Source organism: Tursiops truncatus, chromosome 1 (genome assembly GCF_011762595.2).
Source record: "Tursiops truncatus isolate mTurTru1 chromosome 1, mTurTru1.mat.Y, whole genome shotgun sequence".
Lineage (NCBI taxonomy): Eukaryota > Metazoa > Chordata > Mammalia > Artiodactyla > Delphinidae > Tursiops > Tursiops truncatus.
In genome coordinates, this window is record NC_047034.1 from 179,291,559 (window position 1) to 179,316,551 (window position 24,993).

The following is a 24,993-nucleotide window of genomic DNA, read 5'->3' on the forward strand; positions in this document are numbered from 1 at the left end:
TCTGGACTCAGGTGCACTTGGGTGCCTCCCTGGGCTCCCGCCCCCTCCCTCTGGTGGGGCCCCGCTGGAAGAGACTGTGGGAGCAGAAGTGAATTAGTCGGGCGGAGATCGCCTGACTAGTACTCCCAAGATCAACCCCTGTCCCCTGCCGCAGACATGAGGCCCACCACTAGAGCCCCCCACGAGGTGCCCTCCCCCACGTGGTACCTTAGAGAGCCCCGCCCTGAGCCACCCCTCTGAGCTTATGCCAGGGTGGGCCGTGGTCTCAGGCTCTGCTGAAAGTGCCCCCTAGGACTCCCCTCCAGGGCGGGGGGACGCCACGCAGTACGTGGGGAGGGTGGGTCTCCCACCTGGGTACTTCTGGCCCAACCCCTCATGGCTGAGGGCGGGCTCTGAGGCCCAGAGAGGGGAGGTCGCCTCCCTAGGAAGCGGTGGTCTCAGGGTTGAAGCTAGCACCCAGGCGTGGGGCCTGGCTGCAGCCCTGTGCTGTGTGCACCTTGCCCACCAACCGCCTCAGGTGAGCTCAGGTGCGGGCTTCGGCCTGGGGGCTCGCTTCCTGGTACCGGCGGCCCCGCCCTGCGCCCTCCCCCTCCCCCTCCCCCTCCCCTCCCCCTAGGCGGGCTCTTCGGGCGGCGCGGGGTGGGCGGGGCGGGCCTGCGGGCGCCGGCCTGGGCCCTACCCGTGGCGGGCGGAGCGGGGAAGACCGGGTCGGGTCGAGGGCCCAGCGTGGCGCCCAGGGCCATGGAGCCGCGGCCCGGGGCGTGTGCGGCGGCGCTGGCTGCGGTGAGTGGGGTCGCGGGGGCACGACCTCGAGCCTGGCCGGGGCCTGAGTCCCCGAGGCGGCGGAGGAAGGGGACGCGGGGATGGGGTGGGGATGGGGATAGGAGCCTCCGATCCTGCCTCGCTGGGGGCTGGGCCGGCCCCTCTTCCGACCTAAGTTAGAGGTTCAGCCGGGAGGAAACACCCTCTCGGGGCGGGAGGGATCTGGGGTCCCCAGGCAGAGAAAGATCAGGGCCCCCCACCTTAGCAAGGGCGTGGGTGGGGGTGGGGACCACCTGCTGCCCAGTCTTGAGGGAGGGGCTGGCGGGAACCCTCTTCTCTGCCCCTGCCAAGCCTGGTCTGTGCACAGGGGAAGGAAGTTAGTCCAGAGCCCCACCGATGGGCACCCCTTTGGGGCAAGAACCTGAGAAGTGGGCTGCTCTGTGGGCAAGTGCTGGGGCCCCTGAAGGCTGGGGAGACCGGGTAGAGAGAGCCCCCGGCCTGGGCAGCCAGGCTGGGAGCCAGCAGCCCCTGTCCCCCAGGCCCTCCTCCTGCTGCTGGGTGCCCAGGGCCAGGGCAGCGCTCCCAGCCCCAGGTGTGACTGTGTGCACAGCTTCCAGATGAGGAGTGGTCTGGTCTGCTGCGGGGGCTGCCCAGCAGGTGAGCGGCTGAAGGAGTGGGAGGGACGTGGCAGGAAGTGAGGGCCGATGGGGCAGGCGGGGGTCAGGAGGGCTGGGGAGTGGTGGTAGGCAGGCCAGGGATGGGGCGAGGGGAGGCTGGGAGGGAAGTAGGGAGCCCGGGATAGGGAGGTGGCAGCCCTCTTTGACCCCAGGCTGGGTTCCACAGGGCACTACTTGAAGGCCCCCTGCACAAAGCCCTGTGGCATCTCCACCTGTCTCCCGTGCCCCCGGGGCACCTTCCTGGCCTGGGAGAACCACCACAAGACCCGCTGTGCCCGCTGCCAGGCCTGTGATGAGGAAGGTGCGGGGCTGCCTGGTGCTTGGGGGCAGGGCGGCTCTGGAGGACAAGCCCTGGCTGGGGTCCTTCTGAAGAAAGTGGCTGGCTCGAGCCCAGCCTTTGGCTGGGAGAGCCCTGTGCGCACCCCACCCTGGGGCCCTCTACCCTGGTCCTGCCTCAGGATGCCTTTGTGCCCTCTCATCCTGGTGACCTTCCAGCTTCTGCTCTGTGGTGATCTCCACATTTCTCTCACGTTGGGGGTGGCCCTGTCTCTGGTCTCCTCATCTCCATTCTCCAGGGGACCTGTGCTGCCTCTCTGTGGGGCTCTTTGGCTCTGACAGCCTCTGCTCTCCCCCGTCTCCCCTGCCAGCCTCCCAGGTGGCCCTGAAGAACTGCTCTGCGGTGGCGGACACCCACTGTGGCTGCAAGCCAGGCTGGTTCATGGACTGCGTCGTCAGCCAGTGTCCCCACAGCTCTCCCTTTCGCTGCCACCCGTGCCCAGACTGTGAGGCCGTGCACCGCCGCACGCGGGCCCCCTGTGGGTACCCCCGATCCGGGCCGTCTACTCCCACACCCCCTTCCCCTGCCTCCTTCTCTCCCGTCCTGACCCGCACCACCTCCCGGACCACAGGTTCCAGCGGAGACACTCACTGTGGGACCTGCCTGCCCGGCTTCTATGAATACGGCAACAGCTGCGTGTCCTGTCCCACGTAACTTCCTGGCTGCCCTGGGCTGGGGGAAGGGAGGCTGGGAGCAGAGTGGGGATCGAGGGTCAGGGAGGAGGGGGCTTGACCCTATGGTAAGTGGGTCCCACCTCAGGCAAACACTGGATGGTAAAGAGAAATTTGAATTCACCTTATGTCAGATAAATAAGGGGGCATATCTTCCCTTTATGTCATACTTTCCTTCCAGCCCTACGTTAAGGATAGGATGTGTCACTTACAGAGAGAGTCGCGTTAATATGTTTCAAAGCTTGGGCTGAGACTCAAGATCTGCCCCTTGTTCTCAGAGGGATCTTGGGCGAGTTACTTCACCTCTCCAATCTGTGGGCTCCCCATCTGAACGTGGGAGTGTTAGTGGCTCTCCCCAGGGCTCTGATTAAGGGGTGACTAACTTTATTCACGCATCTGCTCCACAAGTGTTTCTTGAGCTTCTATCATTTCCAGACACCGTTCTAGGTGCTGGGGAAACAACAGGGAACAAAACAGGCAAATCCCAGAGTTGACATTCTGGTGACCCTCAGTCTAGTCTAGAAGAAGCTCAGTAAGTAGTGTTTGTTGTTACTGTTATGGACACCAGTGACGTTTCAGCAGTACTTGGGGAACATTCTTGGGTAGAGTGAGGCTTTCAGCAGGGAAGGGCCTCCAGGATGGAGAAGATGTCAGGTGGTCCTGAGCAGTCCCACCCCCTCCCCCCGGTGTGTACTCCCTCACCCTCCACCGCATCCCCTCCCCTTGCAGGAGCACCCTTGGGGGCTGTCCTGGGCCCTGTGTGGCTGTCTGTGGCTGGAGGCAGGGTAGGTGGTGAAATGGAGATGCCAGTGGGAGAGCTGGGATGGGCCGAGGGGAGGGTGGGGGACGGCTACCACCCGCCACCCACCAGCTGCTCTTTCAGTGTTCTGGGTCCAGGTGCTCCTGGCAGCCCTGGTGGTCCCACTCCTGCTTGGTGCCACCCTGACCTACACATACCGCCGCTGCCAGCTTTGCAAGGCCATAGTTCCTGGTAAGCGCACGTGCGCGCGCGCGCCCACGTTCCTAGAGGCCTGGGGTCAGGGTGGGTAGCCCAGAGCCCATTCAGCCTGATCCAGTGGGGGAAAACTGAGGCAGGGAGCGCTGGGAGTGGGTGCTGAGGGACGCAGGTTCCGGAGCCTTGCCTGGTTGCTGATTAAACTCTCTTGGTGTCTCTCAGCAGGTGAAGCTGGGGTGGAGGCCCTGACCTCGCTGCAGGTAAGATTCTCAGTAGTGTTCTAGGATGAGCGTGAACAAGCCTTCCGGAGCTGAGCGATTGGGCCTTATTATAACTCGTGATCCCAGCGCGGCGCCTGGTAGCTGGCACGGAGTAGACCTCACGAACACATGTGCTGAGTTATCAGCGAGTGAGAGCAGCTCAGGGCCCGTCCTCAGGTGGCTCTGAGTCTACGGGGGTCCAGACAGGTAAACAGGAGCGAACAGCTCAGTAGGAGGAGTGTCACCACGGTGAGGCCTCTACCAGGGCTGGCGGAACAAGGAGAGGGCAGCAGGGGCAGGGCGTTCCAGGCAGGATAGCTCTTCTACTGGGTCACAGTGAGAGAGCATGGCCACCGGGGGAGGTGGCACCACGGGATGTTTGCTGACTGAGCCAGGGATGCCCACCCCCGGCCAGAGACCCCAGAGTCAGGCAAGCGAGGCTGACCTGGGGCCTCTCTTGGCTTCCAGGCCGCCCACCTCTCACCCCCGGACAGCAGCTCCACCCTTCTGGTAACACCCAGCAGCGGCGAGAAGGTCTGCACCGTCCAGCTGATAGGCAGCAGCTGGACCTCTGGCTCTCCCCAGGCCCAGGAGGCACCCTGCCCAGAGGTGACGTGGTCCTGGGACCAGCTGCCCAGCAGAGCTCTTGGTAAGGGATTTCAGGGGCCTGAGGCCTTGACCCCATTCTCCTGAGTCCGCGGTGATAAGCTGTGCTTTCCTGAGGCCACTTGCCCACTTCCCGTCCCCTAACTGACCAGGCGGACCTCCCTGCCCGGCGGGGCCCCTGCCCGCATTCCCCATTGGCTCTCTCTGGCCGCAGGCCCGCCGCCCCCGCCCTCGCCGGCGCGCCCTGCAGGCTCGGCGGCCGCCATGCTCCAGCCGGGCCCGCAGCTCTACGACGTGATGGACGCGGTGCCCGCGCGGCGCTGGAAGGAGTTCGTGCGCACGCTGGGGCTGCGCGAGGCGGAGATCGAGGCGGTGGAGGTGGAGGTCGGGCGCTTCCGCGACCAGCAGTACGAGATGCTCAAGCGCTGGCGCCAGCAGCAGCCCGCGGGCTTGGGCGCCGTCTACGCCGCCCTGGAGCGCATGGGGCTGGACGGCTGCGCCGAGGACCTGCGGAGCCGCCTGCAGCGTGGCCCGTGACGCCGGGGCCCACCCGCCACTGCGAGGCTCTGGTGGCCCTTGCAGAAGCCCTAAGTACGGTTACTTATGCGTGTAGACATTTAATGTCACTTATTAAGCCCCTGGCACGGCCCTGCGTAGCAGCACCAGCCAGCCTCACCCCTGTGCGCCCCCAAGGTTCCAGTTAAGGCGAGGAAGCACCAACGACCATCAGCTGTTTTTCGGCCTGTGTTTGGCTGAGGCCTTGGTATTATTAAAAATCTATGAAGAAAAGCTGCTGCTTGGTGTTTCCGCGGGACTGGGGGTGTTAAGTGGCCCAGGCTTGGTTTTCCCAGGGGCGTCGAAAGGGCCGGAAGTCTTGCCACCCACGGCGGAGGCCAGTGTGGCCCTTAGCCCAAGCCTGCCCCTCCAGCTCCGCCGTGGCCCAGTTACCCCGAGGAGAGGAAGTCGCGGTGACGACGAGTTAGAGTGAGCATGAGCCCCGGGCGGCTGAGAGAGCTTTAATGCGGGTGTGAGATGGCAGGGACCGGGGAGGCAGCAGTTGGAGACACAGCTTCAGGATCCCTCGTCCTCCACTCACTCCACCAGGACCGTGAAAGCGTCCGGGGAGTGCGGGGCCTGGCTGGGGACGGCGCGCAGACTTGGAGGTGGGGCGCCGGGAGCGGCAACGCTGTCCCGACGGGCAGTTTGCAGTTTTCATCGTTTCTGGTAAACAAATGACTGAGAGGAAACCCTCGGCGGGGATGGGAAATGCGGCCGGGGCTAGGCCGGGCGCTGATCTGGGTCAGGGAGAGAGGAAAACCCCTTCCCCGAGCGCGGGGCCTGCCTCCGCCCAGGATGCGCCAGCGACGCGGGTTCCGGGGTGCAGGGGAGGGGGCGGCAGCAGGGCGCGCGACCCGCAGGAAACCAAGGTCACCACCCACGGGGCTAGGGAGAGCTCTGCACACTTTGACATTCAACGAACATGCAAATATACGTAAGTAGGCATGCAAATAAGCAGCGTCTTTTTGCGTCAACAGCTTGGGCACTTTTTCTGGGCGACTGCGGCGGCGGGCGCGCTCCAGCGTCGCCCGGGGCTGGGGATGCGGGTGCGGGGGAAGGGGGGTGCCCGGGGTAGGGGTCAAGGAGGGGTTCCAGCGCGGGAGGGGAGGGCGGCGCGGCTCCCAGCCCTTCGGCCCGGGCCTGGCAGGCTGGGGCGGGGTCTGGGGGCGGCCCCAAGCTCGCGAGGCTGCGAGCAGGAGGGCGGCGTCTAGTACTTAGCGATGTCCCCCTTCTTCAGGATGATCTGTCGCTGCCAGGGCGCCAGCTTGCTCTCGTCGTAGCCGAGCGTCCGCAGCTTCTCCGACTGCTCTTTCTCCCGCTGCATCTCCTCCTGCTTCTGTCGTTCCTCCTCTTTCCTGGGCATGGGGTGGGGGGCACAGTCCCGGGCAAGGGTGAGAGGGTGGGCCAGGCCCCATTTGGGGGGGTCACCGGTGGCAAGGAGTGGGTTACTGAGGGCAGGGGCTGGGTTGCTGGGGACAGAGGCACTCATGAATGGTGGGCAGGGCAATGGGTTGTAGGGGTAGAAGGTGACTGGGGACAGGGGGTGGGTTAGGAGGCATGTGGGCAGGATTGCTGGGGACAGAGGAGCTTGACTGGGGGCAGACTGGGGTCACTGGGGGACGCACAGGAGCTGGGAAAGCGAGAGGCTGTAGCTGGGTTATTGCTGGCTGGGGGTGTTACTGGAAACAGAGGTGCTGGGTCACAGTGTGACAGAGAGTGAGGAGGGCGTGGTGCAGGGGCTAGGACCCAAGTTCCCGGGGACTGGGGTTGGGCTGCTGGGGAACAGAGGGGCCACATCATTGGGAGACAGGGGTGGGTGATTAGGGACAGGTTATTAGACCATGGCTCGATCTGCACTGCTGATGAGGTAGCCGCTCAGTACGTGTGGCTGTTTGAGCATACGAAATGTTGGGACTGAGATGCACTGTAGGTGCAAATGCTCATCGCATCTCGCAGACTTAGTTTTAAAAAAGAGTGTAAGACGTCTCAATGATTTTCATAATTATTATTATTGGGTTCAGTAAGATAGACTATTAAGTTCACTCATCTTTTTATTTTTTCAGTGGCGGCGGAATTTAATATCATATATGTGGCTCAACTGATACATCTATCAGACAGCACTCGGCTAGATTACTGAGGGCAGAAACTGAAGATCTGAGGGGCAGATGCTCTAGGTTATCGATACTGAGGCTGGGTTAACTGCAAGGCAGAAAGGCTAGGTTAACGGGAGATGGGGGCTGGGTAACTGGCGACAGGTCATTACAGCGTAAGAGCAAGACTTTGAGGTGCAGTGGGTAAGTTGCTGGGGAAGAGGGGTCTGGCGGCATTACTGGGAGCAAAGACACTGTGCTAACAGGGCTGAGTGACAAGGGGATGCGCTCAAGATTGGGGCTGGAGGAAGGGGCCAAAGGACTGTGACTGGGTGGGGGGAGGGGACACAGGTTGGGCCCAGCCCCACACTCACCGCTTCTGCTCCCTGGAAGAAAAGAGATGGCGTTAGTTGGCACCACCACCTCAGGGACACGCTCAAGACACCCTGCCAAGCCCCGCATCTTCCTCAGCTCACCTCTCCTCTTCCAGCTTCTTCCGCAGGATGTCCCGCCTCCAGGCGGGCATGCTGGCCAGCCAGGCCTCCTCCTCCTTCTCCTGAAACACAGCACAAGGCTTCAGGGCCAGCATGGGCTGGGACACGGGGTCAGCGGGGGTGTTCCCCCACCCAGGGGAGCTGCCTGAGTCAGGGACAACGGGACACAGATGGGGTCGCAACAAGAGACTCTTTTGATGCCCTTCTATAGGGCAAATGGATGGGGACTCAGGCCCCCGTGTCCCAGAGGCGGCACCAGAGAGGTCAGAGCTGAGTGTAGGAGGCGTAGGAGAGCAGCAGAGGGGGAGACTCCCCAGGGTGGGGGGCGGGGGGCAGGGTGGGGTGGATAGATGGCTCCAGGCCCCTGGCCCAGAATCTCTGGGCAGACTCATACGTGGGCCTCCACAGATCCTGCCTGCTCAGAGAGGCTCAGGCCGGTCCCTGGTTCCACTGTGAAGGACTTTCTCTTCCATGCCTGTCCTATTCTGAGAGCGGGTAGACGCTAGCTCTACAATCGTGTGGCTGCAATGACATGGGGGTGGGGGCATCCAACACAGGCAGCTTACAGCAAAGTGTTTTATTACTTGCATGTTACAGAGGAGAAAGGGTCTGGACACGTCACACGAACACTGCACGTGTGGCTCCCTTGACCTCAGCCAAAGAGGTAGCTATGAACTCCAGTGAAAAACCAAAGAAAGAAAGAGAGCCACACTGCCCCAAGGGGGACCCACAGTCCCACACTCAGAGGGGCTGCTGCTTCCACCTGGCTCCACACGGAGCCAGGCATCGCTGGAGAGCCAGAGGGGGACACCTGGTTGGCTCTGTGCCGTGCCCAGCCCATTCCGGCCAACACCCCACAACCGGCCACCGTGGGATCTCAAAGGCTGAGGCAGCCTGGTTCTGGGCACTCGGGCTTTTCCAAGGCCACTCGTCCTGTCCTGGTTTCTTCCTGCCGTATTCTGACCTCTGGAGGGCATCAGACAGGCATCCAGGCCCGGGTTAAGACGCTTGAGGGTAAATTCCGAATTCTGCGGCTCAGATGTCAAAAAGCTCTGCCTCCTTCTCCTTCCAGAAGGAGAAGCTGCGGTCGATGTACCGGCAGATGTCCTCATTGCTGAACTCGCCCATCTCAGATACCAGCTCCAGGGGTTCTTCGGCGGGGGCTTCGGAACTAGGAGGGGCCGACGTCGGGGGAGGCGCGGCTGGCGGGGGTGGGGACGGGGGCTGCGGCTCAGGGGCCGGCGCCTCTGGCTGCCCTTCTGGCCAGTCGCCCGTCTGAGCTGGAGCGGCCTCTTCGGTCGGCTCCCTCTCTTCCTTCTCTGTCCCTTCCTTTTGCTCTTTCTCCACCTTTTCTTCCCGGGCCGGCTCAGCCTCCGGGGTGTCTCCGAAGAACTGGCGCCTGAGGTCCTCGAAGCCGTCGCTCCAGCCGCGCCGGCCGGCCTCCACCTCCTCGAGTACCACGCGGTGGAAGAGACGGATGAGCTCCCAAGGGTGGCTGCCCAGCCGGTCGAACATCTCGTAGCACAGCAGGTGGCGAAACTTGCGCTCCTCGCGGCTCAGGCCCATTTCGAGCAGCTGGAAGTAGCCGAGCATGAAGAGGTCGAGCGTGAGGCTGTCGTAGCGCCGGGGCGCGCCGCCGTCGAGGGGCGGCAAGAAGTGCTCGGGCCAGTATAAGCCGTGTGACAGGCCCGGGCCGCGAGGCGGGCGCGCCGGCACCTGCCGCAGCAGGCTCCGCCAGTGGCCCAGCAGCTTGCCCACCACCTGCCGCTGCTTCAGCAGGCGCAGCAGCCGCTCGTCCGGGCCATCGCCCGCCGGCGGTTGGGAGGCGTCGGCTGCCTCCGGGCCGGGGTCGGCGCCGGCGGCCACCACGCGGGGCAGCAGTCTGCGCAGGCGCACCTGGGCGTGGCGCCCGGGGCCGCGGAAGGTCCACTTGCGCCAGTGCTCCAGGAAAAGGTAGACGATGCGCTCCTTGCGCATGTCGATGTAGTCCTGGACGCCTCGCAGCTCAGTGGAGGGTGGCGGCCTGCGCGCCAACTGCTCGGGCTCGGGCAGCGCCGCCTGGCGTCCTGGCGCCTCGGGTGGGCCCAGGACGCTCAGGGGCTCCCCCGCGGCCAGCAGGCCGTTGGCGGCGGCGGCGCTTGGCTCGCCGGTACCGGCCACCACGTAGTCCTCCTCGAGGATGGGCTCGCGGCGCGGGGCGCCGGCGGGCAGAGAGAGCTTTCGGGGCGGGCCGCGCGCCGGCGCCGAGCCCTGGGCGCGCCGCTCGTAGGTGGCGCGGAGGTGCCGCACCGAGACGCCGCACTCGAGGATCTCGCGCGCCACGGCCTCACGGCACCAGCTGAGCGAATGCGAGCGGCCCAAGCAGAGCGGGCCCGGCCGCCAGGGGGCGTCGGTCAGCGGCGGCAGTGGCTGGCCTGTGTCGGCGGCAAGTAGCTCGGCCAGGTGCGCGGGCCGTCCCCCCAGCGCGGCCAGCAGCGTGGCCATGCTCTTGAGCAGCTTGGAGATCTTGCTGCACCAGGCAGGCAGGCTGGCGGCGCGGCCGTGCATGCGGCGCGGGTCGACGGTGAAGCGCGGCGCCGACAGGGCGGCCGAGATGGGCAGCAGCTGCTCCAGCTCCAACTCCAGCTGCTCCAGGCGCGCCTCCAGCTTCTGCGCCTTGTGCAACACTTGCAGGTTCTCGATTTGCTGCTCGATGCGGAGGATGTCGGCCTCGGTCATGAGCTCGCCGAAGGGCCCGAGGATGCCGTTGTACTCGCGGGAGTACCTCCAGCCCTCGCGGGGGTAGCAGCACGAGCTGGCGGCCGTCAGCTAAGGCGGGGAAGACAAGAGAGGGGAGGGAGGCGCGTCTCCCTCTGGCCCGGCTCCCGCAGCGGCCGCCGGGGGCGCCTTTTGCATGTCCCGGGTGGTGTAATGGCTCCGCGGGGCTGCGTTTGCAGGGACGGGCCGCGCCTGGCCGGCGGGCAATTACAGTGGGACGAGGCTTCGGCCCAGGCCGCCGCTCCAGGCGCTGGGCAGTGTCCACTCTGGTCGCTGGCAGGGACAGAGCCGGTCGTTGGGCGCTGTTGCAGAGGCAGGGCCGGCAGATGGGGTCTCCACACCTGGCTTGCTCGCTCATTACACCACCAAAGGAACATGCAAAAGGCGTTGAAGCTGCGACGGACGGCAGCCCTCTCCCTCCCCATCCAAGGTCTGCGATTTCGAGGCCAGATCCCAGCAAGGCCGCGCCTCACCCCAGGCGGATGACCCCTAATCAAACTCCCCTGAGGCCCAAGACCTCCCTGTCCGTGCTGTCAGTTTTACTGCTGAATGAGAGGTCCTTAAAGTGGCTGAAGCTGTGGCTTTCACCCCTCTTCCCACCCTCTCTGACTCCTGGAATAATAACACAACTTACAGAGCTAGGCTTGCCAGGCACTCATAGTCTCATCTGTTCCTCATTTTAGTGCCGGGTTTTTCCAGCCCAGGTGGGGGGGAGGGGCTGCCATCACCCCCTCACTGGCCTCCCAGTTCATCCCGGCCCACCACCGCCCCCCACACAAAGATGTTTCCCAAATACAAACATGACGATGCCAACTTCTCTGCTTAACCCCACTCCCAGGCTCCCCACTACTCCAGGAGAAAGTCCATTGTCTTCAAGGCCAGGCCTTAGTTATCTGGCCACTCCTGACGTCTCCACTCCACCCCCTTCAGTGGTAATGTCTTGGAGCTGCCACACCCACTCTGACCGTCAGGCCTCCCCGGTCCTTCCTGCTCACTCTTTGACCCACTTCTTCCCCTGTCCACTTCTTCCTCATCTTTCAAGTCTACCTGAGACATCACTTTCTCCTCCCCTACCACCACCCCAAACCCAAACAGGATGGTCGGTTCAGGGCTGCCCCAGTCCTCTGCCCTCCCCATCAGAGCACCTGCCCACTTGCTCACTCTCTCACATTGCCCTGTTTTGTCTCCTTGGGGCCACTTATCACTCGACTAAGGTGCTGTACTTGCTTGTTGGTTGACACCCCCCACCCCCACCGGCCCTGACATATTCACCGTGAATCCCCAGAGGCGACAACAGTGTGTAACACATAGACGGCGCCAGGGGGATGTCTGTTGAGCAGATCAATGGCAAACTATCCTGCCAGCCAGGGATGATCAACCCATCCGACAGATGAGAAACCCGAGGCTGGACGAGGCTCAGTATCAGTGGAAAGTGGTAGTTCAGGGAAAGAGCCCACGCCAGTCTGACTACAACCAAAAGCCTCTCGGTTACTCATGTGGTCCCTTGGATGAGTCAACCTCACCCGGGAGCTTGTCAGAAGCGCAGAATCCCATCCCCACCCAGAGCACCTGAATCAGAAAAAGCATTTTAATAAGATCACGGGCGATTTGGGGGCATCTTAGACTTTGATTAACACTGCCATCGCATTAAAGGACAGGCTGTTGTGGGGTGGTGCTGGTGGTGGAGACTGGGAACCAGCCCAGGAGAGGGGTGGTGGTCCAATCGTGCTTTTTCCCAAAGGTAATGGGAGCCGTCTGAGGCTGAAAGGTCCCGGGCAGATTGGGGGATGCTGTGGGACATGGGCTGTGGACCCAGGTGCGGACCCCAGGGCCCTCTGGAAGCCCAACCCCGCCCACCTTCCGCCTCTGTTCCTCCTCCTCCTGCATCTTCAGCTGCAGCTTGCGCACCATGACCTGGCGCTTCCACTCGGGGATGGGCCGGCCCTGCTCGTCGTGCGTGGGGATGAGCGCCTCCACGTCGAGCTGCACGCCCGGCGCAGGGGTGGCAGGCGGCGCCGGCGCCACGCTGCCGTTGAGCAGTGGCTGGGACCCCGCGGCCGGCGGGGTGGGGCTCCGGGCCCGTGACGGTGCCGGCGAGGCCGGCGGCAGCGGCGAGTCGGGCTGCGGGGGAGAAGCGGCGGGGCTGAGTGCCGGGTGGGCGGGGTCGAGGGGCTGGGGCGTCTGTCGCATCGCCTACCTGGGAGGCCGGCTGCCCACTGCCCGAGAACACCGTGGTCAGCCCCTTGCTCTGCGGCGTCGGCTTCAGACTCTTGCCCGCCTTGATCTCAGCCAGTAGCTCTGAGTTGTCGCCCGTCGGGGACATCATGTTGAAAGACTTGGTGCCTGCGCGGAGGCAGGAGAGGAGACGTTGGCCTGGTGTGAGGCCCGCGTCCCCGCCACCCCCTACCTGCCCATCGCTGCCCCCTTCCCCAAGTCAGCGCAGGCCGGGGCCTTCCCTTGGGCTCAGAGGGCAGCTCTCCAGGTTCCGGGTCCCGCAGGCAGCTCTCTGGGACCCCAGAGGCGGGTCCTCAGCTGGCAGCCCGCGCAGCCCCTCCATCCTCCCGGCCCTACTCACGGGGTGTGGAGCCCCCGCCTGGAGGCCCCTGGGAGTTCATGATGGCTCCTGGGCCGGCCCTGGGGCCTCTAGCGTATATCTTCGCCCAGCCCAGCGCACTGACTGCCGAGCTCCAGAACACTACCTGGGGCCAGCCACCCGACCTTTGTCCCGGCTTCCCCGGCCCTGCCCCGCCAGGGTGGAGTCTCCCCCTGGCCATCTCTCTGCACCAGCAAACCCCAGCGACCCTTGGACTGAGTCACCTGGGGCTTCCATGGCTATAGACTCGGGACCCTGGATGCCAGAAGCCAGCCGGCCCCCTCCCCCCCACACACCCACAGACAGACACACGCGCAGACGCACTGGTTGCAAAAGCCCAGACGGAGCACACTTATGGCAAGCACAGCGCAGCTCTGGCGGACCCGGGGAAGCCGAGACCTTACTAAGGATATAGGGTCGGGGCACTCAGGACGAGGGGCCAGGCGGACGACATGCAAATGCACGGCGCGGAGTTTGCATTTTCCGACGAGGCCGGCGGAGGCGAATGGAGTTGGGGGAGGGTTGTCTTTAGAGACTGAGGAAGGGGTCAGGGCTGGGTGAGGGGGAAAAAGGGGGCCAACAGCTTCTGGGTTCCCCGGGCTGGGGATCCCAGAGCGCGGTAGTGGGAGGGGAGAAAGGGAAAAGTGCCGGTGGGCGCCGGCTGCGGGCTCATTTCTTTAGGCAAAACCGTCTGCCCGGCACAGAATGCGGGTAGAACCTGTAGTGTCCAGGACCCCTCGCCTGCCGGCCCCTGGTCCCGTCCTTTCCTCAAGACTCCAGCCCGTCAGCCTGGCTTTTCCTGAGCATGCCCTGTGTCCCGCCCCCGCGCCTCAGCCAGGAGCCGCGCACGCAGCTACTCACTCTTCCTGTGTCTCAGCACTCTCACTTCTAGGGGCCGAGAGGAGAGAAGTGACAGCGAAGTTAGGAGAGGGAGGGGGCTGGGGTGAGGCTAGGACATCACAGAGAGCAAGAGAGGGCCAGGGAGGACAGGAGGAGGGGAGATGCGCGGGGGTGGGCGGGGCGGGGTGGTGGTGGTGAGAGGAGGAACTTTCCGGTCCGTCTGACCCTGGCTCAGGCTGCTCTGGGGCTCCACAAGGGTGGTCCGCTCAGTTCCCAGCTTTGTTGGTGCCCCTGAGGACTGGGCTGGGCTGCCATTGGCCCTGGACCCCCTAGCAAGGGCCTCAATCTTGGCATTGGGATGGGATAGGGCACCCAGCCCAGGCTCTGCTGCGAAGGGCTGTCTGGAGAAGCCCAGAGTCTATTTTTCTTCTGTTCCTAGTTTCAGCCTTGCTCCAGGCTGCCACGGGAAGGCACTGACCTCAAAGCTGGGGGCCTTTCTGGACGCTCAGCTGACAGTGGACATGCTACCATGGGCTGTGGTCTGCAGGGGCTGCGGCTCCACAGGTACCCCAAGGAGCCCAGGCTGGCCCTACCCTGGACGCTACTGCAGCCTTGCATCCCTAGCCAGGGAAATGAAGCTTTGGATGCTACCAGTAAGCATGGTCCCCGAACCGAGTGGCTGCGTGAGGAGAGCAGCTTGGCCACCCCCTGCCGGGCTGGAATGGAAGCATCAGCACCCAGATACCACCTCCTGGGCCTTCCAGGAGCCCCGGCGTGCAGGAGACTGTCCCGCATTTCAGAAGAGAAGCCCAGGAATCCTGGTCACCAGTCTAGCTCTTAAAAAAGGATGCTCGGGGATTCACCAGGAGGGGGAGGGCAGAGTATGACGGGTTACTGGCCTTGACCCTATAGCCAGGCCCGGGGCCGTAGCTAGCTTGGGAGAACAAGGGAAAGCAGCCAGGAGTGGAAGAGTGACTCAGGATAGATGTGGGGCAGGAAGAAGGTTGGCCAGCAACCCTGCCTCCTTGAAGCTAATTCTACTTCTCTGAGTTTCCCTCTAGCACCACCAGCTCATCAGAAACAGCAGCCACCAGAGCTGGGAGGCCTTCCCTACTGGGTGGAAGGCAGGGCCAGAGAGGGAAGGGGACTTGCCCCAGGTCACACAGCCCTGTCCTGCTCTGGCAGGACCTAAAGCAACCCCAAGCCTCCCCTTAGGGTCAAGTCCTCATTGGGGTGGGGCTGCAGAAAGATCAAAGAGCAAAAGAGGAAGCACCAGGGCAGTGGCAGCTGCCCGGGGCGGTGGCGGGAGGGGGGGGGTCTTGGTTTCCCTCCCCCTTCAGGGCTAGCGCCGCCCCCCACCCATCAACCCGCCCCTACTCACTGCCAGTAGACGAGGAGGAGCGACGCTGCCCGCAGCCAGGGCCAGAGCCCTCGAAGGGCAGAGGAGGAGCGGGCGGCGGCGAGCTCAGGGCCTCGGGCAGGGGCGGCGGCGGCGGGGGCGGCGGGGGCAGCTCCCTGGACGTCTTGGGGTCCGCGCCGCAGCCGTTGTGCACGTGGTTCCCGGGGAGCAGCGCCGCCTGCGGGGGAGCGGAGGGGCCAGCGAGTGAGACGCGGGCGGCCCGGCCGGGTCCCGGGCGGCCTGCGGGTGCGGGCTGGCGGGCACGCACCTCCTCGCTGTGCGCCATGCCCGGGCGCGCGGCCAGCGGCTCCCCGGGGTAGCGGCCCAGCTGGCGGTAGTAGTCCCCCGTGCTGGGCTGCTTGCTGAAGGCGCGGGGCTTGCGGCTGGAGTCCTGCCTCCGCAGCCCGTTGCGGCCGTCGCGGGAGCTCAGCTGCGGGAAGACAGCGGGCGAAGTGAGCTTCAGGCACTTGTCTTTTCCGCCTCCCACATCCCTCTCCCCGCCTCCCCAACTCTTAACCTTCCGGGGGCTCGTGGCCAGCCGCGGTCCCAGACCCTTCTGTTCTCAGAGCGGGGATGGGGCGAGGGTCCTGCGGGCCTCGGTGAAAGGGCACTCTCGGTCGGCCCCACAGGGAGGGGCTCTGGGCGCGGGCCAAGGGGCGCAGGGGCCCCCACTGTGGCTAGAAGGGGCGGGCCGAGGGGCGGGGTGGCCCAGCCCAAACGCCAGGGGGAGCTGGAGAAGGGGTAGCTCCCAGCTTAGGCAGCGCTAAGGCCTCAGCCGTACCCCACTCCCGGCGACCAGACGGTCCCACGCGAAACCAAGGCTTCGCGCAACACTCCTTTGGGGAGTTCCGCCCCGAGGAAGTCCACTGCTCGCCCAGGGCCCTCAGTCGCCCGGCCCCGGCCTGGGGCTGCTCCTACCTGCGACCGTGCTGGTGGCCCCCGCTGTGCACCTGGCAGCGGGGGCGGCATGGACTCGACACCTGCGCTACCTGATCCTTCCTCTCAGGTTACAGCCCAGCCCGCCCGCCCGCGCCTATGAGCGCCTGAGAGCTCTGTCGGCCTGACATCACCCAGGGCCTGCCAATCCCGGGCCGAAACCCCCAGCAGCCGGGAATGCCACGGGGGCGCCCCCTGCTCCGCCAACACCTGGCTGCTGCGCCGCGCCTACCCCACAGGCCAGATGTGGCCCCACCCCCCTGCGCCTCTCTCCCTCCGTTCTGGGCTGAGCACCCAAGGCTTCATCCCCCCACTCACCCCCTCCATCCGCCAGAGACAGAATTTGCGCCTCACCATGGGCAGTGGAGCCCCCCACGTCTGGCCCCCCGGGTTCCGGGTCACGCCCCCGCCCTTTCCCTCCCGCATCTGGAAACCATCGCCGGCTGCGTAAGGGACACCGACACCCGCGCCCAAGCCTCAGGTTTCAGGGGCGGCAGGCCGGGCTCGGGTGACAGCGCGGGCCGCCCACTCCGTCGCATCTGCCCCCCACTAAGCCCAGCCCGGGAAGAAAGACAGGAGGCGCAAGGGCCAAAGGCCAAGTCACCTGGCAGGGGCTGTCCCCTGCCCCACCCCCAGTCCGAGCGTCCCCACGGTGGCCCCGGACCCTCCAAGCCCCACCCGGCCGGGCTCACGTTGCAAGGAAACGCGACACCGCGGGATTTGTTTTCTGGGCCAGCCTGCCCCCTCGGCGCCCCCTGCATCCCCGAGGCGCGGACACCACGACCCTGCTCCTGCCCGCGGTCCGGAAAAAGCCGGGGAGTGGAGGGGGGCGCGGGGCACACAAAGGGCCCTTGTGGAGCGGCCCAGCGCCTGCCGCCGGGCACGCACACAACGGGAGAGGCACGGCACCTCGCAGTCCTGGTGTTCTGGCTCAGGGGAGGGGCCGCCTGTCCTGTGGCTTGGGGCAGGGCCCACACGCCTGGCCTGCAAAGTCTGCTGGCCCTAGGCCCCCTGCAGGCCTCTCCTGGGCCACCTTCACCTTCTGGAGATGAAAGAGGAACCCACTGAGAGCCTGGTCTGAGGTAGCAAGAAGACCTGCAGTGGAGCTGTGTCCTCCCCTTCCCCCAGCCGGTGGCCCTGCGATGTGGGTCACCTGTGGGAACTGTGTACTGAGCTCGGCCCTGGGGCAGCCTGCCTTGGGCTCGAGAGAGAACTACAAGGTCAGGGTTCCCACAGGACCCTAGGGGGGCTCAGGCTGCCCTCCCCTGCGGCCTCAGACCAGCCTCCCTCTGTCCTCTTGACTAGAACCCCAGGGCTTCCTCTGGGCCTCCTTGCCCAGGACTCTCAGAGCTGTGCAGACCAGCCCTCTGCTCCCTCCCCTGCTCCAAAGCCTCGGCCAGGAACCCACAGGCCCTGCACCCACAGGCGGGCACCCCACACTCAAAGTGCCCGCACCGGATTCGGCCCCTTCTTACAAGCCTGCTTCTCCCAGGGCGCCCATCTCAGGACTGGCTTGTCTACCCACCTGGGAGCTGAAGCCCCAAACTGGGGAGCCAGCCTCCATGCTACCCCCGCGTCCAGCCCCCGATGCTGAGAGGGTGCTGAGCCCTGCGGGTGCCCCCTCCCCTGGCCTCCACCCTCCTCCTAGCCCTCACCTTCACACTGCCTGCATCTCCCACCTGCAGACACTCCCTGGGGCCCTCTCCCCACCTGAGCCCGGAGCTGGGCGCGAGAACGCCCGTGGGGGAGCAGTTTGCACGTGTGCTCTGCCGACTCCGTGAGCTCCCTGCCACCTGTGCAAGGGGTGGTGCGGACCCAGCTCCCGGGGAGGCATGGCTGTCTGGGTATGTGTTCCTTCCCCCCGCCCTGCCCCCCAAGTCCCCAGAGGGTGCTGGCTTTGTCTTCCTCATCTCTCTGTCCCCAGTGCTCAGCCCTGAGCCGCCATGGGGCTGACCGGAAGCTTTGACTCCTGAACAGGCCATTGGACCAGGGACCACCTCCCCCCGCCCCCGCCGCCCGCCCTGTACCCAGGAGCCGGGCCACCTGTTGGCCTCTGCTGCCCCCCCATCCGCCCACTCCCGGGGCCGGAGGGCAGGCAGGTTGGGGAGGGTTCACTACCTCCTTCTTGAAGGCCTCGGTCTCCACATGGCGGAGTTTGTTCTTCGTCTGCGTGTAGATGTCAGCTGCTTGTAGCCCCGCGGGGGGCTTGGGAGCTGGGTAGCCTGGCGGGGGTGGGGGCATCTGGGTGCCTGGGGGTGAGAATGGTGGAGGGAAGCTGGGTGGTGGCGGTGGTGCTTTGGGTCTCTCCATCCTGCTCCGGGGCAGGCCCGGCTCTGGGCTCAGCATGTCCATGTAGCTCTGTATGTCTGCAGCTCTCGTGCTGGGAAGCCCTGGGACAGAGGGAAGGCTGGGTTTGGGAGTTTGCAAAGAGGCTGCCCCCAGGCCCAAGACCCCCTCCTGCCTGGAAACAACGTGCCACGGGAGTAGGCAGGCTCCAGGTGCAGCCTGACACGGCCCCACCGTGGGCCCCGCAGGGCCGGGCCCACCTTCGCCCTGGCCCTGCCCACCTGCAGCCCTGCACTCGTTGGGGAAAGGCCTGTGCTCAGGTTTGAGCGGAACTGGCAGGAGGCCGCGGGCTCCAAGACAGGGCTGCGGAGCACAGCCACCTGGAGGGTGGAGGGGTGGCTCCTCGGGGCAGATGTGGCCGGGCAGGCGGCGCGGTACCAACGGCCACACCGCATCTTTGCAGGGGGCCCCAGCAGCTCTGCAGGCCACCACCTGGCGGCGTAAAGCCGGCATCGCAGGTGGACAGACACCTAAGCTCAGGGCGTGGTCAGCATATGTGAGCATGTGTGCCTGGCTTCTGCCTGAGTGTGCATTCGTGTATGTTCCTGAATGTGTGTACGTGCTTCTTTGTACTTATTTTTTTTTTTTTTTTGCGGTACGCGGGCCTCTCACTGTTGTGGCCTCTCCCGTTGCGGAGCACAGGCTCCGGATGCGCAGGCGCAGCGGCCATGGCTCACGGGCCCAGCCGCTCCGCGGCACGTGGGATCCTCCCGGACCGGGGCATGAACCCGTGTCCCCTGCATCGGCAGGCGGACTCTCAACCACTGCGCCACCAGGGAAGCCCTTCTTTGTACTTGTGAATGTGTTTGCACTGGTCTGTGGACCTGGGGTGCATGAGTGCACACATGTAGCGTAGGTGTCTGTGTGGTTCTGTACGTGTGGTTGTGCATTCACACCTGTATGCTGTGTGTACACGTGTAGGTGTGCACTCTTGAGTGTGGGTAGGTGTGTGTAGCGTCTGGGGAACATTGTGTGTGCGTGTGAGTGACGACACTGAACTGCGTGCGGGCTGCTTGCGGCTTTTGTTGGCGGGAGGGTACCTGTGGATGTACAGGCATGTCTGTGATGGACACCCACAAGCGTGAGTGTCACCTGTCCTCCCCAGAACCAGCCCTCCTGGTGACCTGGGCAGCCTCCAGTGTCAGCTGCGGGCAGAGTGGGCTCAGGGATGGTCCTCAGGGCGCAGTGGTCTGGCTCCAGTTGGCTCTCCCTCCCCCCTCTCCCCAGGCCCACTCACCACGTGGGGGGCGCCGGCCCTTGATGCTGGAGTGGCCGGAGGAGCAGGACCCGTAGTTGGACAGGGTGCTGGCCGGCGAGCTGAGGTCAAAGTTTGGTGGCTGGACCGACGTGGTGGTGTTGGGTGAGGACATGCCCGAGTCAGGCTGCTTGGTCTCCAGGTCAGCGGATGGATCCCGTGACAGCACACGGTGCTCCACGCTCTGAGCGGGAGAGGGGGCTGTGAGGGCAACCCCGCTCCAAAGACCAGCGCACCCTGGGCCAGGGTCCTGCTCGGGCACCCTCACACACCCTCGCTGTGTGACCTCGGTCAAGCCACTTCCCTCTCTGGGCTCCCTTCCCCATCATCTCTCAGGTTCTTCCCAGGCTAAGATTCAAACCCACCCCCGCAGTGGCAGGACCACGGATTCCTGGAAAACTCCCAGCCCTGGCTGGTCTCTGCTCAGGGGGGTTGAGAGGCTCTGCTCAGAAGAGAGGGAGGACGCTGGGCTGGACCCCAAGCGAGGGCGGCCACGGCACCAGCCTTACTCCTTTCTCATCAGTGGGCAGAGGGCCAGGCTCCAGCGTGGCGAGGAGGCACCGGCGCTGCTGCAGCGGGTGGGAGCATTTGCAGTAGCTGGGGATAGGGGAGGGGTGCACGGCACCTCCAACGTGCAGGAAAGACTGAACTCCCGACCTGGCCAGCAACCACCCTGTCTCTCCTTGCCGGACTGGGACGAATCCCAACATGAGCCTAGCCCCTGTCTCCTGATGGGGTCTTTGGGGAAAGGACGGGGCCTGGGGTGGCCCAGCTGAGCTGGGGGGGCAACCTGAGCTTAGCCACCCCCCACCACTGCCTCTCCCCTGCCCACAGGCCTGACCCTCCCTCCAGGGAGCGGGCTGGGGTGGGGGCCCTGCTTACGTTGCCCATGCTGGCCCTGCTGCCGGCAAGGCTGCGGCTCGCTTGCTGGCTGCCTCCGGCCCAGGCCAGCTCCTCCCTGCCTGAGAACTGTCACAGGTCCCCCGGGAACGGGAGGCCGGCCTGGCACCAGGTAACGGCTGGTAAGCGGCCATGCTCATTGGCCCCGTAATTAGGGGCTCTGCGGGAGTGTTTGCCTTTTCTGGGCCAGTATCCTCCATGGCTTGAACCGTCACTGCCGCAGCTGGGCCCGCCTTGTGAGGGGGCCAGGTCCTCCACACTCCACCCAGTTCGGGGGGGCCAGGCCCTGCTGCCTTAACCCCTGAGACAAGGGGAGCCATAGGAGCTGGGCTTGGGGAGGGCAGCCCGAACATGCTCTTTGCTTGGCTGGCTGAGGTGGGTACTTGCCCAGCCCTGACAAAGGTTAGGGGCAAAGGCTTTGCAGCCTGGGGGGACGGCTTCAAATTTCATCTCCTCCACTTACTAGCTACATGACCTTTCCATCACTTGTCCTCTCTGTCTGTACCTGAGTTTCTTCATCTGTAGGTGGGTATAACAGCACTGCCTGCCCCATTATGTTATAACAAAGATTTTAGAAGTTAGTGAAGTACCAGGGCGTGGTAGCCAGTAAACGCCATATGTGTCAGCTGTTAGTACTAATTCGCTGTGAAGATGAACTGAGATTACATCGTAAAGCACTAGGCAGGGTAGGGTACCTTACCGGGGTCAGAATTCAAGGAGTGGTGCTTGTTTGCTCATTGCCTGAAGCTAAAGCCTCCATCAGGGGGCGCCAGAGGGCGCTGGGGCTCTGTGGACCACTACTTTCTCCGGATGGCCCTTTCTGGGGGGAGTTCTTCCTTGGGGCCGGATGCCATCTCTGACCCCTGGGCCTTGCTGTGCTCTGGAGTCCCCAGAACCAGGGTGCCCCCATATGCTCGACGACAGGGCAGACAATGCTCTGGGCAGGGGGTCATCGGCCTTCTCTCCTCCAGCCTCATTCCGCAGCCCCTCTCGTGGCCAGGCTGCCCCCCTTCTGAAGATGCCTGTGAAGCCAGCCCTCTTTCCTCCCTCCTGCGCCAAAGCAGACGTTGCACCAGAGGAGCCAGAGCCCAGGACTGGGAGCCACCCACATCTGCGCTCAAGTCCCAGTGGGTTCCTTCGTGGCTTTGTAACCATAATAAAATAATCTGAAAACACTAACACAGGTTTTCAATTATGAAGTAGCCACGCAGTGAGCAAACATACAGAGTAGTGGTGAAGAGCGGTAGCTCCAGGCCTGGACACCAGGGCTCCACCATTTAATGATTGGGTGATTGGGTCTCCCCAAGACTCAGTTTACTCACCTGTGAAATGGGGCTACGAGCACTCCCTACCTCAGAGTGTGGTGGTGAGAGTTAAAGGAGCTAGTTAATACCTGTGGGCAGGTGAATGCACTTTACTGTTCCCACTGGTGTGTAAGTGTCGTTGTTTCTCCGAGCCTTGGTTCTCATCAGGACGAGGCTGGTCCTCCTTCCCTCGATATTTCTGCCCGCACACCCTCACTCCCCAATGGTCAGTGGTTCTGGCCTGAGAGGTCACGTGGGGTAGTGGTCTAGGGCACTTACTCCTGTGACCCCGGGCAAGGGGCCTCACTTCCCTGAACCGCAGCTTCCTCCGTGGTAAAAAGAGTAACAACACCTACCCCTGCGGGGAGGTGGGGGCAAGCTGTGGGGGGAAATGCAGTAACGCGGGGGAGCAGAGCCCGGGGCGTACCAGGTTCTCCACGGTGCGCAGGTAGCGGGTGCAGTGGCTGTGGCCGTTGTAGTCCGCGAGGTCGGCGGCCGTGTACCCGTCTCGGTCGCGGACGTCCAGCTCCGCGCCGTTCACTACCAGGATCTGGCAGCACTGCAGGGGCGCGCAGTGAGGACCCCCGGCCGACAGCCGGGACCCCGGCGCTTGGGCAGCGCTGTGCTGAGAGCGCGGCGCCAGCAGAGGACGCCCGCCCCTCCCGCGCTCGCCCGGCCTCCCGGCCACGCCCCCGGCCCGCCCTCACCTCCAGCTCCCCGTTCTCGGCGGCGTCATGCAGCGGGGTCCCGCCCCACAGGTCGGCCGAGATCTCGCCGCCGTGCAGCAGGAGCCAGCTGAGCACTTTGGCGTGACCGCGGCTCGCCGCGAAATGCATGGCCGTGGCGCCGTCCTTGTCCTGCTCCGACAGGCTTACGTCGGTGCAGCTCACCTGGGGGGGAGGGGACGGAGCACAGAGGGGCGGGGGCTGGGCGCCAGGCCCCTCTTGGCCCCGCCCCCATCCCGTACAGGCCCCGCCTCTCCCAGGCCCCAACCCCGACCTGTCCCCGAGCTCACCAGCCACACGATGACCGGGCTGTGGCCCATCTGCGCCGCGGCGTGCAGAGGGGTCATGCCGTCGTGGGCGCTCAGGTGCGGGTCCGCGCCGCACTCCTGCACCAGGTACTGCGTCACCTCCAGGTGGCCCTCCTGGCACGCCAGGTACAGGGGCGTGGCACCGTTCTTGGTTTGGGCATTCACTCCCCTGCGGAAGACGCAGCACCCACCGCGGGCTCTCAGTGCCCGTCCCCCTCCAAAGCTTTCTTCACCCCTCACCCGCTTCCGGGGAGGTCTGGAGGGCTGGGAGGGTGGGTTGGAGAAAAACCTAGTGGCTGGACCCGGCTGCCCAACTCCCTCTGGACTCAGTCTTGTGCCAGCCTCCCTGGGTGTGGGGGAGGCCCTCTGGCTTGCTCCCCGCCTCCCCCCGGCAGCCTTCTTTCTGCAATGCACATTTGACTGAGCTAGTCTCTGCCCTCAGTAAATAGCCCACCTTTTTACCAAGGTCTACAGGGATGCGGTGACCTGGCCTCCCCCTACCTTTTCAGCCACACTGACCCACAGTCAGTGTGCGTCCTCACACCTGCTGTCGGACCTCTGTACCTTTGATCATGTCCCCCCTCTGTCTGGAATGCCCTTCCCGTCTCTCTTGAAGACTCGGTACAGATCCCTCCTTCATGAGGCCTGCCCTGATTTCTCCAGCAGAACAGGCCTTTCCCACCTCTGTGCCTCATACTCTGCCCTGGGCTCACTCCATGGGCCACCTGTCATGCTCGATCGTAACTTATTTTGGCCTCTGCCACCCCCAGAAGACTGAATTCCCAGAAGGCAGAGTGGTAGTGTCACCAGGTAAAACACAAGATGCCCAGTTACGATCTGAATTTCAGATAAACAACAAATAATTTTCTAGTGTAAGTCTACCCCCAATGTGGCACGGGATGTGCATACACTAAACCGTTATTCGTTGTTTATCTGAAATTAAAATTCAGTGGAATATTCTGGTTGTGGTTGCCATCAGCCTGGCAACACGACGGGTGCCACTGGCCACTGAGCACCTCCCCTGCGTTACGACACTAGCACGCAGGTCCTCACTGCATGTCCTAACTTAGGTCCTACTGTCATCCCTATTTTGCAGTGGGACAATTGAGGCCCAGGGGCTGTGACTTGCCAAAGGTCACACGGCTGGTAAGTGGCACCGGAGCACAATCCGTCTGTGTGATGCAGGCCCGGACGCACAGCAGGTACGAAGGGATGGAGGAGAGGGATTGGGGGAAGGGCCATCCATGTCTTCACTCCCTCAGCCTTCCCTCGGGCCTAGCTTGCAGCTGTCACTGCCCCCCATCCCTGCTCCCCAGCTCCCACAGAAGGGTCCTAACTGGGGAATCAGTCCCATGAAGTGGAGTGCTGCTGGGAAATAGGGAAGCTGTCCCTGCCACTGGCTCAGCCTCAGTTTTTCTGACTTCACAATGTGTGTGGACGCCAGGGTGCAGTTACCAGATCTAGACACTAGGTGGAGCCACAATCTAGGCCCAGGCAGAGGAGCTCGCAGCGGGTCTGGGACACAGAGGGTGCGGGGGTAGGGAGTCGGAGCTGAGTCCCTCTGGGCTGGATCAGCCCTCTGGGCCCCAGGAAGCGCAGTTCTTCGTCCGACTTCATATCCTCCCACCCACCCGCCTCTCCCATCTATTTGCTCACGACCTCGATCACACGCTCCACCCCCACCACCCATGCCCTCCCTCCCTCATCTAAGTGTCAGCCGCGTGTAGGTAACGTGGGCACCAGGCCACCCACTCCTCCTCCATCTGCCCCCTCACCCACCCTCTTGTCAGCCACCCACGACTCGGCCCCTCGCTCTGACACACCCCTCGGACCCTCCTGTCTGACCTCTCCCTGTCCCTAAAACCCCATCCCTTTCCACTTGCCTGACCCCTGACCCCTGACCCCAGGAGGCTTGCAGCGCCCACCAGGCACGCAGCCCCAGCTCTCTTCGTCCTCCTGACGTGGGAACAGCCCCTCCTCAGGCACAGAGCTGCCACTTCGGGGCTGACACCGAGTCTGGGACGGTGCCCGGCTGCCTGCCAATACCCCACCCGTGTCGGGGGCGCAGTGGTGCGCCGAGCACAGCGCACAGGGGCAGACAGCGTCGCGCCCACACGCCGCACCTCAGGAACGCGCTGGCTCTCGGCCACCGGCCTCCACGCCCCGGTGCCAGCACTGCCCCGCTCCCACTTTCACAAGCTGGTGCGTCAGGAACGGCCC

General features: G+C 64.3%; 2 protein-coding genes across 6 annotated transcripts in view; one reads left to right on the forward strand and one right to left on the reverse strand.

The window, feature by feature from the left end:
• The first annotated feature begins 116 nt into the window (after positions 1 to 116).
• Positions 117 to 5,071, forward strand: TNFRSF25 (TNF receptor superfamily member 25). Of its 2 annotated transcripts, none has more exons than XM_073796829.1 (10): positions 117 to 783; positions 1,302 to 1,419; positions 1,606 to 1,740; positions 2,087 to 2,254; positions 2,348 to 2,426; positions 3,177 to 3,232; positions 3,319 to 3,438; positions 3,625 to 3,662; positions 4,131 to 4,311; positions 4,483 to 5,071. In XM_073796829.1, the coding sequence occupies exons 1-10, from the start codon at positions 742 to 744 to the stop codon at positions 4,803 to 4,805; spliced, it is 1,260 nt and encodes a 419-aa protein (XP_073652930.1). In that variant the 5' UTR covers positions 117 to 741; the 3' UTR covers positions 4,806 to 5,071. The 2 variants fall into 2 exon arrangements, with proteins under 2 accessions (XP_073652930.1, XP_033699984.1); XM_033844093.2 differs by having other exon boundaries at positions 3,331 to 3,438.
• Positions 5,072 to 5,274: 203 nt separating this feature from the next.
• The window catches only part of ESPN (espin), a 32,777-nt gene continuing 13,058 nt past the window's right edge, over positions 5,275 to 24,993 (reverse strand). The window contains exons 3-15 of one of the 4 annotated variants that reach the window (XM_033844084.2): positions 22,756 to 22,942; positions 22,448 to 22,630; positions 22,168 to 22,299; positions 19,519 to 19,720; positions 18,054 to 18,325; positions 15,268 to 15,429; positions 14,982 to 15,177; positions 13,622 to 13,648; positions 12,365 to 12,510; positions 12,025 to 12,288; positions 7,393 to 7,472; positions 7,291 to 7,302; positions 5,275 to 6,181 (exon numbers count right to left, since the gene is read on the reverse strand). In XM_033844084.2, the coding sequence (XP_033699975.1) occupies positions 6,034 to 6,181; positions 7,291 to 7,302; positions 7,393 to 7,472; positions 12,025 to 12,288; positions 12,365 to 12,510; positions 13,622 to 13,648; positions 14,982 to 15,177; positions 15,268 to 15,429; positions 18,054 to 18,325; positions 19,519 to 19,720; positions 22,168 to 22,299; positions 22,448 to 22,630; positions 22,756 to 22,942 (2,011 nt within the window). In that variant the 3' untranslated portion in view covers positions 5,275 to 6,033. Of the gene's footprint in view, positions 6,182 to 7,290; positions 7,303 to 7,392; positions 7,473 to 7,978; positions 10,219 to 12,024; positions 12,289 to 12,364; positions 12,511 to 13,621; positions 13,649 to 14,981; positions 15,430 to 18,053; positions 18,326 to 19,518; positions 19,721 to 22,167; positions 22,300 to 22,447; positions 22,631 to 22,755; positions 22,943 to 24,993 lie in introns of those variants that run through there. The other 3 variants (XM_073796790.1, XM_073796786.1, XM_033844081.2) reach the window with 3 other exon arrangements.